The sequence below is a fragment of the Morchella sextelata genome (assembly GCF_020137385.1).
Source record: "Morchella sextelata strain SCLS chromosome Unknown scls_12, whole genome shotgun sequence".
NCBI classification, from domain to species: Eukaryota; Fungi; Ascomycota; class Pezizomycetes; order Pezizales; family Morchellaceae; genus Morchella; species Morchella sextelata.
Window position 1 is genome coordinate 456,630 of NW_025408627.1, and position 18,232 is coordinate 474,861.

At 44.4% G+C, this 18,232-nt stretch overlaps 4 protein-coding genes across 4 annotated transcripts; all 4 read left to right on the top strand.

Annotated features, from left to right (window-relative positions):
• Positions 1-1,280: 1,280 nt before the first annotated feature.
• On the top strand, positions 1,281-2,427 carry H6S33_002010 (uncharacterized protein; the record flags this gene model as incomplete). Its single annotated transcript, XM_044833351.1, has 7 exons — positions 1,281-1,333; positions 1,613-1,654; positions 1,713-1,772; positions 1,826-1,886; positions 1,945-2,128; positions 2,221-2,318; positions 2,383-2,427. 7 exons carry the CDS (start codon positions 1,281-1,283, stop codon positions 2,425-2,427), a joined length of 543 nt encoding a protein of 180 aa, XP_044693153.1.
• Positions 2,428-3,306: 879 nt separating this feature from the next.
• On the top strand, positions 3,307-3,886 carry H6S33_002011 (uncharacterized protein; the record flags this gene model as incomplete). The annotated part of the gene is made up of 5 exons (XM_044833352.1): positions 3,307-3,316; positions 3,402-3,521; positions 3,588-3,603; positions 3,656-3,780; positions 3,858-3,886. The coding sequence occupies 5 exons, from the start codon at positions 3,307-3,309 to the stop codon at positions 3,884-3,886; spliced, it is 300 nt and encodes a 99-aa protein (XP_044693154.1).
• Positions 3,887-5,254: 1,368 nt separating this feature from the next.
• On the top strand, positions 5,255-7,128 carry H6S33_002012 (uncharacterized protein; the record flags this gene model as incomplete). The annotated part of the gene is made up of 4 exons (XM_044833354.1): positions 5,255-5,303; positions 5,397-6,036; positions 6,123-6,511; positions 6,569-7,128. 4 exons carry the CDS (start codon positions 5,255-5,257, stop codon positions 7,126-7,128), a joined length of 1,638 nt encoding a protein of 545 aa, XP_044693155.1.
• A 9,078-nt stretch (positions 7,129-16,206) lies between these two features.
• Positions 16,207-17,868, top strand: H6S33_002013 (uncharacterized protein; the record flags this gene model as incomplete). The annotated part of the gene is made up of 3 exons (XM_044833355.1): positions 16,207-16,864; positions 16,930-17,464; positions 17,547-17,868. 3 exons carry the CDS (start codon positions 16,207-16,209, stop codon positions 17,866-17,868), a joined length of 1,515 nt encoding a protein of 504 aa, XP_044693156.1.
• Positions 17,869-18,232: the final 364 nt, after the last annotated feature.

Here is an 18,232-nt window from a genome sequence, read left to right on the forward strand (position 1 = left end):
CCCGACTTTGCCTAAAGCATATCTGAAGATCTATGCTCCGATAACACCAGGTGAAGAAAGTACAGCTAGGTACCCCTCGCTGTCTATGGTATTGGGGAAAAACGAGGCTCAAATATTTTCCATCCATACGTCCGAATGAGAGGCTGGTTGCAGCCGTAGCCTTCTTCCAAAGACATTCGTTTTTCGCTTATACCCCGTCATATACTCACCCATTAATTAAGTCCTGAGAATTCTTGGTAGCAACGTCCTCACAAAATCTCTCAGGAATGAATTAACGCGCGAGTAACTTGAATCTTAATGGGTTGCTTCCGTTTCCCAGAGAAATATCATCACTATTGAGATCTGATTTCTCAAGATGTGGTCTTTGTCCTAGGCGTATGCGGAATTCTGCCGGAGACATAATATAAATGCCATAAAAGGTCGTGGCAAAGGTTGATTTCGGTTTACCAACTCCATTACATATCTACCACACTATAGCAGTTCTAAAGTAGGTTTGTATCAAATAAAGTGCATTTTGATACATTTTGCTATTGAGTTAGGGACGAACACAACCATGTTGCCGCCGTTTTCAAGTTCCTTGTTCTTCTCGGATAGATGTCTGTGGAGGCTCCTTAGTTCGTGAATCAGTGAGAAGACTCATTGACGAAAGTCTCTGTAGATCTTGATATATATGTATAACGGCCGAGAGAGGAGGGGTTCTGACGTGCCGTGTCCACATATGTGTCTACACACAAGACTATGCGCACCGTGGCTATGTAGGTACCCAGCCTGAACTACACATGATAGAACTATGATACCTAATGACGCAGGAAATCTAGATGTGAAAGATTCTTTGCGAATCTCGAACGACATTGAGGAAATGACTTGTGTCTGCAAAACCTGCCACACGCACACCCTTGAAAAGAGGGAAGGGGGGCAATCTTCGAGGATGACAGGGATGTGTGGGGATAGAGTTGTAGAGGGAATGAGTAAAGAGGTTGAAGTCTTCAAGAGCTGCGGTGACAAATATGCTTACTTCATCACATAGCATACATGTGACTATATAGCTATGGGAGTGTTTCCATTACCGGTAGTGGTGCCGGGAGAGTTAATATGTTGCTCAACCTCCGGTGAACGCAGCATAATTATCCCAGCCAACGTGGTGTTTGCGTCTTCACTCTGAGATTTATGTGTGTAACGTTGCAAGTGTTTAGGACTGCCCGCTGCTTCTCCCGTGGTCTGGACGGGTGTTTCCTTTACGGGCCCCACACTCCAGGCTAGCTACTTTCAGCTTGAAAAGCATGCCGAACTTCAACGGCAAGAAACTAAAAGCCGCGGTCTGTCAGGATGTTACGTATGCTACATCTATACTTCCATTTTTCTGTGTTATGTTCCACGATAAAGGCTTAAATTAACATCGTCCGGGAGTGACACCCTTCAGAATGCCATGTTGTGAGAAAAATGCGGGGAACACTAAACATCTCACCCGTTACACGCCAATCTCATCCCACATTTGCCAATCCTGTTCATTGCAGTTCCCGGAGCGAGGCCTCATAGAATCACAATTTGGAGTAATGCTCTCCATAAAGGTCTGCGGTCTGGAAGGATAAGGCAACCTAAACAAGCGGCTCAGAATTGAATATCCATGGGTGCATTCACACCGGAACTCCGAAAGGTATTTGGCAATGGGTCTGATATATACCCGAGAAGTACTTATGGTCAAATTATCATAGCTTTTGTGCTCGTGCCGCCATTCCGAACACTATCCATCATTCCAGCACATATAATTGGCAGTGTTGAAGATAAAGCCTTCTATAGATCCATGATATATATCATTGACTTTTAGTCAGGCAGCTAAGATATATGCACAAGAGTCTCTGAGATCATATATACAGTACTTCAATCTAGTACATAACTCTTCCGACCTGCTTTTCCCAATACTTGTTAGAACTGACCTCGATCAAGACGATAGTTCATGGCTTGTTTCTCTGGGGAGTGTCATATTTGCCATGGGTTTATTATATTCTCTTGTATCATACTGGACTGGGAGTACGTACTCATACTAGTCAAAGCTTGAACGGATATATTGCATGCAAGAAAGCCCTCAGAACCTCGGAAGACAACCAAATCCAGGGGCATATTAAGGCAAGTACATACTTCACCGTGTACATATTCAATACGCTTCCCGCTCGCTAATATTGACAACGATCAATTATATGTTGAGCTTATACCTGGCCCTAGTTCTAGGGGGAGAGTCGGATGGAGGGCGGGATGAACGGATCGGGGCTGCCTCCATCGGTATCACTGATTTGATTGGCATATATACTAGAACCTTTAAGGTCTCGAGGAGTACAAGATCCGGATCTTATTTTAAATTGATATACCGGTATTAAACGCCCATAGTGCGCCGATGGACTCGCCTATATAAACTCATACACATGTGGTTGATTTCGGCTAAGGTAAAGCCCTCAACTATCAACCAAAACGGCTACTGGCCGGTCCTCGTTTTGACGATCCCGGTATCATCCAATAACCACGTTTGTAGCTAGTATGTAACCGAGCCCTACGACGACTTCAAACCCGTCGCAGAACTCTGATTACTGAATGACATTCTGATAACGATGAATGATGGGAAAAAGTATAGGTACGATACCCCTGTTTGGGGCTGTCTTTTTTTGTTCTTGTCATTGAAGTCTTCGGTTGACGGATATAACCAACCCCCGTCATGCTCTTTTTCTTTTTCCTCCAGCTGGCCTACTAGCTACTCTGTACGGTGTACCTACAAGGCTCCATAGTTATGGCCTCTTGTCTTAGATATCCGGATATTCGTATCATAAATTTAGGTTAGACACGATCCATCGTGGTCACATAGCCCACGGCTGAATTTTTACTGGGGTTATCTTTTTTTTCCTTCTGATGAAGCAACCTTCAGTGGACTGTACTTTCTAAAGTCACATCAGACGGTAATGATCCTTCCAACATGATAGTTGTCATTGAATCAGAGTTATGTAATTTATATGATGCGGTTCCTAGCTCCCGGTTTTTCTCTAGAATATCACATCGATTCATGAGGCTGAAAGACATGAAAGCCAGATGACTCCACAGAGAGTCCACGTATGCGAAGATCTCGATGACTCATTTACAAACAGCCTCTACTGGTTGGGTCATATCTGTCGGTTTTGATATTATGATCATTGCCCTTTTGCAGGTTCTCTTGCAATTGGGCATATGTACCCAGATACACTTCCGCGGGGAGTTGAATGAATACATACGGTATGTATCTACCTTGTAGAATGTGATTGCAGTATTTTATTCGGCCTCTAAACTATGTTTACCGGTATGTAGTTACCTACTGTGCTCTACTTGCTGCGCGTGGTCAAAACTTTATCTCGCCCAATCTTGTTGATGGTGTCACGATGTAGGCAACCGATTAAAAGACCATTTCGAGAAGCCTGCCTCCTCCGTGAGAACCCTGTTGCTAGGTCTTGGCGCGCAACCTCCGGTGTGTGACGCATGCAACTCATCCAATATCGGGACTACATGTTAGTATATCCTAAGCGACTGATAGAAAGCCCACTTCTGTACTGATAATCTGGTAAGTACCTCAGGTCCAAACATTGGCATGTACTGTTGTTTGGCAGATTTTTATGGTCTTACCACAACACATAAACCTTAGGCAGTACATGCATGTGTGTCGACCAATGCCCGCAATTACATTCAAAGAAGGCTACGATATAATCTTTGCGTCCTCACTTCGCGGAAACTCGGCCGGCCCATTAGGCGTCGTGACATTTGGAGTAGGTATGTACATCGGAGAAGAGAGGCTCGAGGAGGAGGATGAGGATCCAGTCAGCCTTTAAAATTTCCTGCGGTGCTAGGATCGGATTCATCAGCAATGCACCGCTGAAGTGTCCCGGAAGCGCATTAAAGAAATATCCACATTTTTGAGCCGCATGTACCACCACAAACCACCACCGGTTCCACTACCACAGACACCATCACCCAGCAATCAATTGCCACACATGTCACGCCATCGGATAGCTTCCGAGACTATGGAACTCCCAAAAAGTAAAAAGTAGCGAGCTTGTCTAGATATCTGGATCGGCCGGTGTTGGTAACTATGCGAAAAGGTACAAACTGAACATACGTGGAGCTGGCTGTTACTGCCAAGACGACCAAGAGCCGCTGTACTATAATGTATTATTTATAGGGTTACCGAAGGCATCGGAACCCATCAACCAGCGATTATGATGAATCCATGTACGGTACTTTGCGGTTTCGGGTAGGTTTCCTTGGAACGTCGAGTTCGAGAAGATTATACATTGGGATTTATGAAAATAAGTTTAATTATTAACAAAAATCGACTGCACGTACCCGGAAACCCGTGTGACTTTTTAGGGAGCAAGGCAACAACAGTCCGCAACGTGCTGCATAGGAAGCACTCTTTTAACATTGATGATCATGATCGTTAATTCTTTGGCCCTAAAAAAATAATACCCATATGGCCATGCGTATCCCGAAGTCATTCTTTACCCCCCACTTTACCTGAAGCCTAGGACTACCCGGTAGGTCTAAAATCTACGAGCTAGCTACTTGTCCGTCAAAGAATATATGCAATCTGCTGCTTCAAGTGTCCACTCCACAATGCTTGATTTTGGGCGGCCGCCAGCAAATGCAATTTTAGCCGCTAGAGTGGATGTAGTGCGGCTCTTGTGCATCAAAAAATGACGAATTAGGTCAAGTCGCAGCCCCAGACGCGCATGGGGAAAAATTTAATTATTTAGAGCGTATCTGGTACTAGCAAGTTCGAGCGTTTCATGGGACCACGAGCCAATCAACGTAGAAGCACACCTTTTGAGGCTCTGCTACCTGCAGTCTCCCCGTGATGGAAGCCCTGCAATGCCCTCGAGCTCAAGTAGTTCTTGAACCGAGTCAAGTAATGTTAAAAAGCTTTCTTGAATCCTATCTTCAATACCTTATTCGAAATTCCCACCAACGTTCCCATGAAATCCTCCTTGAGAACTCTCGTCTTCTGGTAAAAAGGAAGATAGTTACAACCTTCGCCTTATATACTCCGAAAATAAAATTACCGTTTTGCCAGAAAGCCAGTCGCCGCTGTGACAAAAGCACACAATAATCCGAAATAGTATGCCCCCTAAATCTTCAGTTGGGAAAGGACTAACTCACCTAGATATAGCGCTTAGGTCGCCAGAATCTAGTCCTCAAATATTCCCGGAAATCTTTTATCAGTTAAAAAAACTTCTTTCAGAAAGCAATGTCTGATAACCGGGGTAGGGGAGATCAATCCAGACAAATGTTGCCTTGTATGTATACACTCATGTCTCCATATCACGTTTTGTCAAAACACCCTATAAACACGACATCTGTGTCTAAACCATGGGGCATCTTATGAATAGCAGCCCCTCAAGACCCACCATGGGAGCACATACTTCCGGTCGAGCACCCTGACCTAGCTTCCCGTCATAATGTCGAAAAGGAGACCCGTTTGCAATCTGAAATCGAAGACATAGATCACGCCTTTTCAGATTCCGCCTCCCCTGAAGCCACAATGGATCAACAGAAACCCCAAAAATGGGAACAGCTCAAGGGTTATGATAACACTTACTCCACCGGAGCCCACGACCGCTACCATTCAAAATGTGATCGCAGTAATTCACTCCAAGGACTTCACTTTAGCAACGATACCAATACAGACACGTCTTATACTTTAACACTCGGTGGTACACCCGCATCTCACTCGAGCCCTGATGAAATGACCGAATCATCAAGCACTATGGAGCAAAACTTTCCAGAAACAGTTCGAAGCAATAGTCCCCAATCAGACAATCCTGACAGTGGGCCTTCCGATCGCGGTGGAAGCTCAAGTGGTCAAGGTCTTATGGGCAATCGTCCTCGACCTTTCTCAAGGAAGTCCAAGGCCGGAATCGAGCATACTGTCACCCCTGCCCGTGCAGGTCCTGATGGTGGGTTTATTTGTAGGTTCCAGGAACGGGGAAAAGTCTGTGGACAATCATTCAAACTTCCCTCCGACATTAGGTTTGTTTGAAACCCAATCTGCGTGTTTTTGTTTTTTGTTTTTCTTTTTCTTTTTGAATTTACCTCTCATCAACATTCTTCTATAGATTCCATCTCATTGAAAACCACATGACGTTTTCCCCCTTCCAATGTGATAGATGCAAACGAGTGTACACGAGAAAATCTCTCTACACTCGCCATCTGAAGGAAGTTCCTCAGGATAATTCGACATCACGACGGACTCGTCAATGCCCTCACAGACTTGTCGAACCAGACGAATCCTATCGTATCCGAAAGAATACTTATGAAGCTCTATGGGCAATTCAACTGAGTCAAGAGCAAGTTGACAATGCGGCCAACATCATTTCTCAGTACAACGGAAAGCTTCCTGGCCGACGCAGACGTACTCAGAGCACCACTGAACATGAGATTCCCACTGCAGTTTGCGCAGATGCGTCACAGTCAGCCAGTCACTCTTCTCGGCAGTCTGAAACTGGTAAGATTCACACTTAAGCCATCTTCTATGCCATGTTCTAATTCACGGGCTTTGAAGGGTTTCCTGCTCACCAGAATCCGCCATATGTATCTCAGCCTGAGCCAGTCTATCCCCCACACATAATGAGGGTTTCCAGTGCTCCCAATCTTTACGCCCAAAACACAATTGCGGACTCAGCGGGAAGTCGTAGGCCCTCCCCTATCCCATGTTTTAGTACAGGCCCCAGCAACTCATACGAGGCGATTTCTCCCTTTCATGGCCAACAAGATCCAAATGCTCTTTCCACAGGGACAACAGGCTATGATCGACAGTATTTGAACCCTGGGGATGCACTTTACTCTTCGCAGCCAAGGGGATCTGAGTTCTATGAGGCACCTAGGGGATTCTCAACTTCATCTGACGGTATAGCTCCTCACATGATACAGAGTCGTCAAACTTCCTGGGATGATCCAGGCGTCGAATCAAGTTACGAAACTACCACTTGGTCCTCCGGAAATCGTACCGGATATCGTGAGCCTATGACATTTGAAAGCACTGGCCAGACCTCGAGTTATCAGTATTCAACTGTGAGTAGTATGTTTGGATTTGCTGGACTCGTTGGCTCCTCAGTGTCCTAATGAATGCCGAACCTCATCAGGCCCTCAATAGCGACCAAGTGCACCACACAGCTTTCAGTCAAGAGCTTAGCCCAAGAAGATGTGGTTATCAGAACGCGCGTCGTAATAACAGTCCAAAGCGGAGGGGATGAATAGTAGCTATTTCTACAGGTCTACGGAGTCGCCGGTGAATTTGGGACGGATAAAGATTTTGTTGGCCACATTGTTTAATTATGCTCAAGTTTGAATTTATGAAAAGTGGATATTTTCGATTATTTGTATATGCTAGGCAAAGGTTCAAAATGATACAATCAGAGCATAAGGTTTTTTTTCAAATTATACGCCTATGGAGAAACATTTATGCCATTATCGTTTGTTTCCAGAATCTCCATATGATTTAGTAAAGCCAGCCGGAAACTGCCGCTGTCGATGGAGTTGGCCGAAGAGATTTTAACTTTTAGCCTCTTAAACCCTCTGATAGTCAGTAGTCTCCCTTAGAGCTACTTTTCATTATAGATAGGGGGGAAAGGGGTTAGTACACGACATTAAGGAGTCGATAAGATCAGTAAAGAAACGGGGGGGGGTGTGTGTGGAGAGAGAGGTTGGTAAGGCTACATGGTCTTTCCCGCATTTCGGTCATAACGTGTTGTTCTGACGCACCCCAGAAATATATGTTACAGTTTATGTCAGTTTATGTATATATGTATGAACTTGAAATAAGTAATAATTGTAACGCAACCGCTGACTTTGACATCTAACGCCTCTGGCTACTAAGTAGCTATTATTTTCCCCCAAATATTCTGTGATGATGGCCACATATATTATATTGGATGAACGATAAACATGCAGGGCATGAAAATTTTCAGTCTGTGGCGTAGCTTAGCCAACAATGTGATACGGGAGAAGACAGGCATCCGTGAACTCATGTACGTCTGTACATGTATGTATCTAGCTGGGTACATGTACTGCGTTCGTGTGCAGGGCCGGGAATAAAGTGCACATCCCCACATCGATTATTGGAACCTTAAATAAGCGGTAATCAACCAGACACGATTGGCTTGATCCCAGAGCTGAGAGATGTAAGGGGTAAAGACATTGATGTAAATTTGTTCTGGAGCAGAGTAGCCATGAATCAGGCTGCGCATATGGCCTTACCTCTGGGAAGGGGATCTGTGAGGCCTAAATCCGTGGATCTAACACATAATCGAGGTTAGCCTTTATGCAAACCGAAATTCTGCCTACATGTAGCATGCGGTTGTGGAGTCGAAGCGCTGAAACAACACCCATGCTGAGTTCCGAAGGTCTATCCTATTGAATTTCCATCCAGCTTAATGAAATTACTTATGAATAGATCGATACATACGTATATATAAATTGATTTCGGCGCAGAAGCATCTAGACACCCCCCATGTACAAGATAGGAGTGCTGCGATGGGGTATACATATATATATGTGTTTGTATACCTTGTTTGAAACTCCTGAGATCGAGAAGGTTGTCCTAAGCATAACAAATTTATCCCTAGGGTGCCGCGTCTATTGAGACACACTTGCACAACGCCCAGGAACAACCCAAAGCTCACATATACGCTTACTTGGCCTTCTGCCGCTGCTCAATGCAAGCACACTGGACGTTTTTCTCCGTTACTGCGCGGACGGCTGGAACTTCAAGCATGGCACATGCACAGCTACGTACATGCTATGCTACACCCACGTGGCATATCTGCCCTACCGTTTAACCCTAAGTCAAGACCGGCCTCTAGCCCGCGTTCTAGCCCGCGCTTAACATATCAAATTGCAGCTGTGATTGTATGATTGGATAAACTTTATAATAACTTCATTTTGGTTCACTTCCATTAGGTTTTTACCACATCTACCTCTGAAGTCAACATGCATATTATACCAACGAAACTGAAGGACGCTAGTACTTGCAGATACTTATAGTCTCCGAAAGGTGAGCGAGAAACCACACCGTATTCCCTATGGGCCTGTTAAGGTATAGCATCATCCCACATGCCTTCGCAAGTAGACATCCTGACTCGTATCTTACCATCTTATCTTGTAGAAGCCCAGCTGCAGGCTTACAATTTTGAGCCTGCTTAATCATTATGCGAGTGATAGCCCATGATGCCAATCAACACCGTTTATAAATTCACAATTCTATTGTACGGGCACTCTGCAAACGTGTTCGTGATCAATTTATAATACTATTGATATCTAGTTAATCAGTCTTACACAAATACCTTCATATAATGATATCATCTAGTTAAGTTAGTTAGGTTTTATATATATGTAGTGGACACGACATTAAGTCCACGGACCAGATAATTGACGATATAGTCTAGATGGTTGAGTTAGATGAAATCATATATCAGTATTAGAGATATCATTGCTTATAAGTGAACATTGTTAAGTAATGTAGTTAATTCTAGAAACCTAAAGTTGGATAAAACCGCCAAAGCAAATATTGTAAGGATGGTGGGGTTGAATAGCCTAGCCACCAGAGCAGTGCTCATATCCGAGGACAGGTAGGTTTTTTTATTACGATGAACGGGTTCTACACATTATTTCATTTCTAACAAAAATATTCCAGTGGATTTGGGCCACTCTTGTCTCTTGGGGGGAAGCATTACATGCCAAATCGCTAACACTTTTGAGGAATGTCTGTACCTAAGCCTTTGAAACTAGGAGATCTATTATTCTAGTACATCTAGTAGTGAGTCAGTACTTTACTTTACCCAATGTGAAATAGTTCCATTATGACTAGCACCTTGTCTCGAGCCAGGCCCAATTCGGGTTGGGTGAATTCTGAACGTTAAGTTTAATATTTAGCCAAAGCCTGGTTTAAGACATCAATCAATCAAAAACTAGAGCATGATTACTACATGGAGTATTTAGCAGTCTCAAATAAGGTTTGAGCCTGATCAAAGTAGCCTTGACTTTCCGGCGTTTGGGACCCAGTCTCACGGATTTGAGCTTCTTATATATTTAGATATATGAGAGCGCTGTAAGTATATTAACTTATTATATGAATTGGAGCATCAAAGAGACAATTGATGCATCCGAGGGGGTTCTGAAGATGTCTATTCCTGCGACCATCTTCCTTCTCCTTTTTCATTAAGATTCGCAGGTAACCGGATCCAGGATTATCCTACGGCACGTGTTATCACGGATATCCGCCATAAGTATGACCCTTAACGCCAAGATTTCATGATAGAGCTCCTACTCATATTTTTAATTCATGGATTCAAAGAAGTTGCTAATGATATCATTACCCCTTGATTACCAAACCCTTAGACCGCAACCTGTTTATCAAGGCGAGGTGTATTCCCTGCATATTATAAAGCCCCCAACCCTCTATGCTATTTAAAAAAGCACGTGACTATGCACATCATGATGGGATCGCAATGCCCACCCTATATACATACAATATATAGAGGCAAATCGTGTAAATATGGGTGTCGATCTGGTAAAAGTCCGCATAGCAAAACTCTTGTTCCGAAGAGCCACGTAACCGATAAACCTCAAATATTCCTGAGATTCAGAGAATCTTAGTGAGGGACCCGAATGAATTTTCGGCCATTTGTTCCGTCAATTGGAGGCTGTAGAGTGTGGTAGTGAAGTGGCGAGGCTTTGTTGCATTGCCACACATGGCCCTTTTACCAGATCGACACCCATATCTACAGAGTTCCCAAATCCCCCCCTCTCCCCGAGCCTCATAGTCTTTCTCACTAACAAAGACTTGGCAGTAAGATACTTCTAATATACCGAGGCTGGCACCATTACAACCTCAATTACAATTCCGGGTTACCTTTTGACCTTGAAATATATCTATATACATTGCTTACCGCTTATATCCACTTGCCAGTGCAGAAACCTAGGAAATATGCGGGCAATTGCATGCGAGTGATATTATATGATTAACTCTGCAAAATTAACTAACCCTGCTAAACTACTGAAGAATTTCCCGCTTAAAGTTGCGTTAAAAATTGCGCGGTAATAAACTTCACTTATATATATGATCGGCAATAAGTGGCTAGATGGAGTACACGGAATCGATATCGTATTTTTAGGAGATGTTCATTAAGCTCCAGGACCAGGTTTCGTAGAATGAGCGGGTTTGTGTTCTTGAATGCAATTCGCAGTTTCACAGGCCGACTGATCAGCCTTATGTAGATCTATGAGCTAACTGAGGGGTAATACATCTTCGTCCATATAACCCAGTAGAAAAACCCCCAGTAGATGGATATCCATATTAGTAGGGCCCTAGTAAGAACGAGGATGGCTTTATCGTCAAAGCAAATTCCGCAAATCTTGATTGCGTGCATAAGATGAACTGCCGTTAAGAATGATGGTTCGGTAAAGGGATAATGTTTATACCACTTAAGAATTGAAACATACCTCACCATGAACCTTTCACTGCCACTCTTTTGGAACGTTTGTGAAACCTAGATCAACTGATCAGCTGATATCACGAAGGATCAGTACCATGCCACCAGATGGTTTTGGTCCCGGTACCTGCATGCAGCTAGTTAAAGTCAATAGAAAGACGTTAGGGTTTGCAAACTCTCTAATGCGGAGATCGGAGCGCTTTGATCAATTATAATCTCCACATCGAATGCCTTATTGCTTGACCTTACTCTGAGACAATGGTTATGAGTGAAAGGGAAGATACCGAGCCGAATTGCCGGTTAAAAGGAGATGCCAGGTGTAATGCTACTAGAACAACCCAAGACTGTTATGCCCCTCATTACTGGTGCATGCATGCATACAGTAAGTACATGTACATATCTACACGTTTCTATCAATTTGGACATTCGCTACGGTTGTACCTGGGAATACCGAAATTCTACTCCATCCGTGACTAAAATCACCGCCTTCTTAGTACTGTAAATAGTAACTCGGCACCTCAAACGAAATTTTCACATGACACGCATTTGAAAAGAAAAGAAAAAGAAAAAAACGCACAAGTGTAGTCCTGCGCTGGGGGCGATACAAGCGGCAACATCTCGATTCAACAAATCTTACCACAGCGCAATCTCTTGCCATTATGCTATAGATCTGCAAACCCACCGAAAAGTCCCCTTGTGAATCTTGAACTTCTTGCTTTGATTGAGACACAATAGCCGGAGCTTCGAGCCTCTCCCGAGCTCCCGATGCATGGCGCTTTATGCAACTCCGTCGTCCACCCATTGAGCTCTCAGGAAATGTTTCAGAATGACCACGAAACAAACTGGCCCTGTTTGTGCTCGCCAAGACACGGAACAAGATGACTTAGAAACTGCTTGACGCGGATGTGCGGGTCTCGCTGGTGTGGAATTCAACAATCTACGGGTGTAGAGAAGAAAAATAAAAAGGAAGTCAACTCACGAATGTTTCGCTGGTTAACTATACATAAGTAAGGCTTGAGGCTGAAGCAAGCCAGATCTTCGGAAGTGTACACAGGGTTTAGGTACTGTAGGTACATAGAAAGAACTTGCAGCCAGGATCTTTACCAATCCACCTCAGGACAAACTACGAGCAGCCCTTGCCAGATTGAATGGTTTTGATTGGCAGTTAAGCCACCCTTCCAATAAGACGACCTTTTGGTTTATCTATGATTAATTAATAAATATTGCTCTTCCGCTAGAGGTTTTAAGGCCTCGGCTTCTACCAACTGTCTTAGTGTATAGATAAGAATTGGTTTTCATACGTCCTTACTGGCGACGAGGAGACACTTGCATATATTCCATTTGACGTTGGTTGTAGGGAAATTTCTTAATCCAAGTAACTTAAGCCTTAGTTCAGCAGGGCTACATAAGAAAACAATCTAGCTCAGTCGCATTGCCGAGAGGCCGGTCTTCTGTCCATCAAGTAAGCTTTTGTATTTACGAGCCGCATATAATAATAGCAATGCGTATACTAGGAGTATACCGTGAGGCAAAGATTAGGGGTACCTACATATCTACATACATGTTGAAATTGCCCTTTTCAAAACGTTAATCGGCTGCTGGCCGGCCTGAGTACCATATGTATATACCCCATGGATGTTAAGGACCTCAAGAATTCAATAATTAAAGGGCAATCATCGAACCAAAGGGACCTTTTTTAGGAGTGGCACAGCTCCAAAGGCACATAACCCCAGGTTATATGGCAATGCTTGCCAACCGCTAGCTTGGTATCCATCCTTGATCGCTCTTCATATCAAGACCTTGTCGACATCTATGTTTTTGATCTTGTGACTAATGTAGAGAACCAATCGGGTTACCAGACACCTGATAGCTTGGCAAGCCGTAAGCACCGGTCGTGTTCCGTCTTGAGCAGAACGTCCAAAACCGCAGGGAGTCCCCTAGACTTCTGAGTTTCAACTCTGAGATATCGAAATGAATGTCCGAGACTAAATTTACAGAAAATTCATTCAGCATCGGAAAATTCACGATTTGTGGATTCGATAACGGGCCGAAATGCGAAGATTCGATCATTGCTTTTTCCAGGTCTACCAGAAACTATGTCTCAGTGCGGGACGGTACCCTGTGATCCCCCAGACAAGCGAAGGGCGCCTATTATATCAGCGTTATTTGGATGATGTTTCTGATCGCTGAGGATCATTGAGAACCGGAAGCCGAGTGCTTGCTAATAATCTCAATGGGGCGAAAATTATAGCAGCAATATGACTACATAACTTGGGACCCTGTTAAGGGAGTTCGTGCCTCAATTGAATCTCAGCGAATCAGCGAGGGGTGCTCGGCTGTTTTGTTTTCCCGCGGCGTCTCTGGCGCTTGATAAACAGTAGTCTAGTGACTAGCAGCGCGCGGTGGCACTGACTGACTCGCGCACCACTATGCTACCCGTGGCAGATCTGGAATGCAGACACACGTTGAGATCAGGCCGAAATCTATTTGAGATTTGAATCCTTGCTTTGGCGCTTACTCTTCTTGTGTGCTGGTGTCATACTCATACTTGGAGACAGGCATAGGCCATGTCAGTACCAACGTACTCCCCTCTTTTGCTCTTCAATGGTAATCCTCAAGCACCTGGATCCTGCGAAGATCATGAAGACAAGAAAGAAACCGCACCACGCAGAACTAAAGGTGATAAATGACTGCAGACCTTATGCCTCTGGATAGAAACGGAATATTTTAGTCGGATCTGGTGTTTGATTCCGGAAACGCATAATATTTTTTTGCACACGGTTGTAATTAACCGCCGACCCGCTGCCTGCTTGGTTCTCCCCTCTCAAGAAAAAAAAAAACCACCCTACATATCATGCGGCTCCAAAACTATTACAGCCGCATCTGCAGCCCACTATGGCAATAATTCAGTACTGACCACTAAATTATGGGGACATCCATGCCGATTTCTTCCCTCCTTCCTCAAGGTATCAGTGCACCCGGATTTCATACCTGATGAGGCTGATTGAATTTGCATGCGGAGCCGAGATATGTGGAGAGAGAGCTGCAAATATAGCCCATATGTGCGTTGTGTGATGGATTGCACAGAGCCCCATTCTTACATGGTCAGGTATGGGAAACCACTCCCGAATTGTTAGAAACTGCTTCTCAGTATGTTTTCAGAGGATGTACCTAGCTCTCGACAAGCGAAGATTCATGCCCCACACGGTTTCGAGTTCTTTTGTGTACCCATAACCCAGCCATACTGGGAATGGCTATTACTTGGCCAATGCGCTTTGAGCATTGACATATGGTATTTTGATGGGGCTGAAAGAGGTGCAGCTGTGTAGGTATGTAGGTAGAGAGAGTGCGTATGGGTGGATCTTAATGTGCCATGGTACATCCATTCTTCATTATCCGTCAATCAATTAAGTCAATCGTGGGAATAGGGAAGCCAGATCATGACTATCAGTTTGACTACCACATACATGTACTTACTACACATCAACGTACTCTACATACCACATGGTTGAGCAACCACTATCTACCCGTACGTACCCAATACCGTTAAATTTAAAAGCCTCAGACTGTGTAAATCAGACTGGCCTTACCGATGAGCCGCCTGCCGACCTGCAGGGTACCAAGTTTTATACCCCAAAATCTGGAGCGATCTGAATTAAACGTCCCCATGTATCTACGTACCTAGCTAGCTAGAAACATATATTCCCATTACTATACTAGCTATGCTGCTCCTCAACGCCCAATTCCTGAAACAATCTCAACCCCCCCCCAATTGACAACCCATTCAAGCAAGACCCCTTCCTTCTAGTTCTCCTCATACTTCCAATGCCCCATCGATCATCTTCCCCGGTCACGACTTCAGCATAGCTACATGTAGGTAGCTGCCGGCATACCTTAACATTAGATTATTCTTTAAGAAGCCCTCAGTGTCTCTTCCCCCCTCTTGCCTCGTCGCACATATCTGCATGGCATTGACGCCTTCCCGCCGAACCTCATCTAAGCGAGTCAAATTTTTATGCAAATCCTCCACGAGGAAGGTCTCAAACTATTAAAGAACGTCTGTCGATTTTAATGACTTGATTTTTTGCTTCTCCTCAGTATTGCTTGACCACCATTGGACCCACTGGCTAGAACATACAGGTTGGCCCCCATACATACATACATACATTCATCCTTGTGTGCGAACTAGCCCCTTCCATCCAACTCACTGATGGCACTCCACCAATATCCATATCATCCCCTAGGCCCTAATTACTTGCCCGCGTTGCAATTATCCCTCCCTATTCCTCTACTCATTTTAAGTTCATCTTTTACTTTAGAGTAACTTACCTGTAAGATACTGTGCATAGTTCCAAAAAATACTGGAATCCCGATTTCGCCAAACCTGTCCCATCTGTGCTGCTGGTCCGCAGGACATACATAAATTACACGCCGCCGCCCCATACACACAGAAAGAAAGAAAAAAGCCATTCTATCCTATTACATACCTACTGATCTTTTACTTCTTCCCTCTTGACACTCGGTAACTGAACCTTACGGTGAGCCTCATCAACAAACCCCCTGCAAAAGAAGAAAAAAAAAAAGAAATCAGCCTGCATCCCCATCATTGTAGCTTTGGGAATTAAGTGTGGAGTAGTAACCACAAGGCGGCAGGCATTTCATGGACCTTTACCAAAGCTCGACTTTTAAGTACCCACGCTCCTCCGAAACCATGGCTGTTCATAATCCATCCAACCCACTATTACTACCACTCGATACTAGAGGAAGCCCAAGGAGGTTTGAAAATAGATCAAACTTCAACATCAAGTCTGACTTTACACTATTTCCTCCTTCTTCTCCACTTGACAACTTCCTGTGCCAAACGTCCGATCCCATTTCGTCCAGACTATTTTCACAACCCACCACAGGCTCATATTCCATGGATACTACCACCATACCAACAACTGAAAATAATTCAACTACTGAGAAATACAAACCTTACCTCCCCTCACCTCTTTACGTGAGGGACCCTGAAACCTCTTCGCCAACCTCCGATCACTTGAGCTACACTTGCAGCAGCGGCAATACAAAGTTCAACCCACCACAACAAGGCCAAGGTCAAGGTGGTATTCAGAATAATAGTCTACCACTGGGACGAATGAGAGATACGGACCCAAGCCAAAGAATACCGTATTCACCTGAGTCTTTGGCCTCCGAATATCGATATTCAACTGGTGGTCAGGAGACTCAGCTCAACAGGACAACACCAAAAGTGAGGGGCACTTCTCCATCAGGAGGACATAATCCCCCAATGTATGGAATAAATGAATCTGCCGGCCCAGGTTCATACTTTTCAGCTTCCTTTCCTCTTGAAAAGGAGCAATCTGGCTGTAAGTATCTTGTGATTGAGTTGCACATATAGCTACAAGGAAGATACTAAACCGTGGCCTGCTAGCTCGAAATATGTCTAGCAACCGTGGAATTCCACGAAGCAGCAGCCGTTACCATCCGTATCCCTCGACGTATGGGACACCGTCACCCCATGCAGATGGCACCAGGGCAGCCAGCTATGATGAACGAATGATACAAGGAGGTATTTCTCAGAGGGGGGAACCACTCCGTTCGTCCTTCAATGGCGAGAGCGAATACAGCCAAACTTCACCACCACATCAAAGCAGAGTTCAGGACGAGCACCGAGAAGCCGCCCCTCAATGGCCTCGAACGGCCTGGTTGGCTACAGCGTCATCTGATCTTACTTCGTCCCAACAGTCATCTTCTGGGGGGCCATACCCCACTTCGTATACGCCGTACGATTCCTCAGCAAATGTATATAGAGCTCCATCAGTTTATGCACCACCATATGAGTCAGGGGCTGCTCTGCCAATTCAATTGAGGCATGGGGGAATTGAGACGCTCAATTCCAATCAGCTCGCCAATGCCATCCATTGCCCACATTGTACACAGAAGTTCCCCACTACTGAACAATTCACGTAAGCACAGCCCCCCCCCCCCCCCCCCCCGATTGACGTATAGACAGCGAACAAAAGGTGCTGATTGTTATTTGTGTTGTAGGAAGCACCAACAAAAGCACCAGAAGATGTATCGTTGCAGATTCGACAATTGCTCACGCACTGAAGGTTTCGCAACTCCAAACGATCGAGAACGACATGAGAAATCGGTGCACAAGATTCCTGGTTTCTACTGGAGATGTCTGGACCCCAACTGCTCGAGCTTTCGAAAGGAGTTTGCGAGACGCGATAACCTTAAGGATCATCTCAAGCGTATGCACACCATGCCACCTGGAGTGGATGAGGCAGAGGCCAATGCTTGGAGGAGTCAGATGGCAGACAATGGAAAATATGAGAAGCCTGACACCCAAATGCCAGGGCAATAGTTTAGAGGGTTGGAAGCGTCAAGGATTACTGGGTTGACGGACTATTTTATACGGATTCTTTTTTCTTATTCCTTTATTTTTTTTGTGGGTTGATTGGGACCTTTTTTCTTTATTTTCATTTTTTTCTTTCCTTTTCTACGGGTTGGTTGGAGTTTGTACAGCGTGGTTCGAATTTTTTTTTTTTTTTTTTTTATTTTTGGCTCGTTTTGGTTTGGTTTGGTTTGGTTATTAAGATAGGAAAGACGGGATTCTGGAGTTAAATATTTTGACCTTTTTGGTTTAGTACAGGTTTTTTATTTTTATTTTTACAGGGTTTTAGCGCAAGACACAGATCAGACGGAAATCGGTTAGCTTTGAGAGGGGT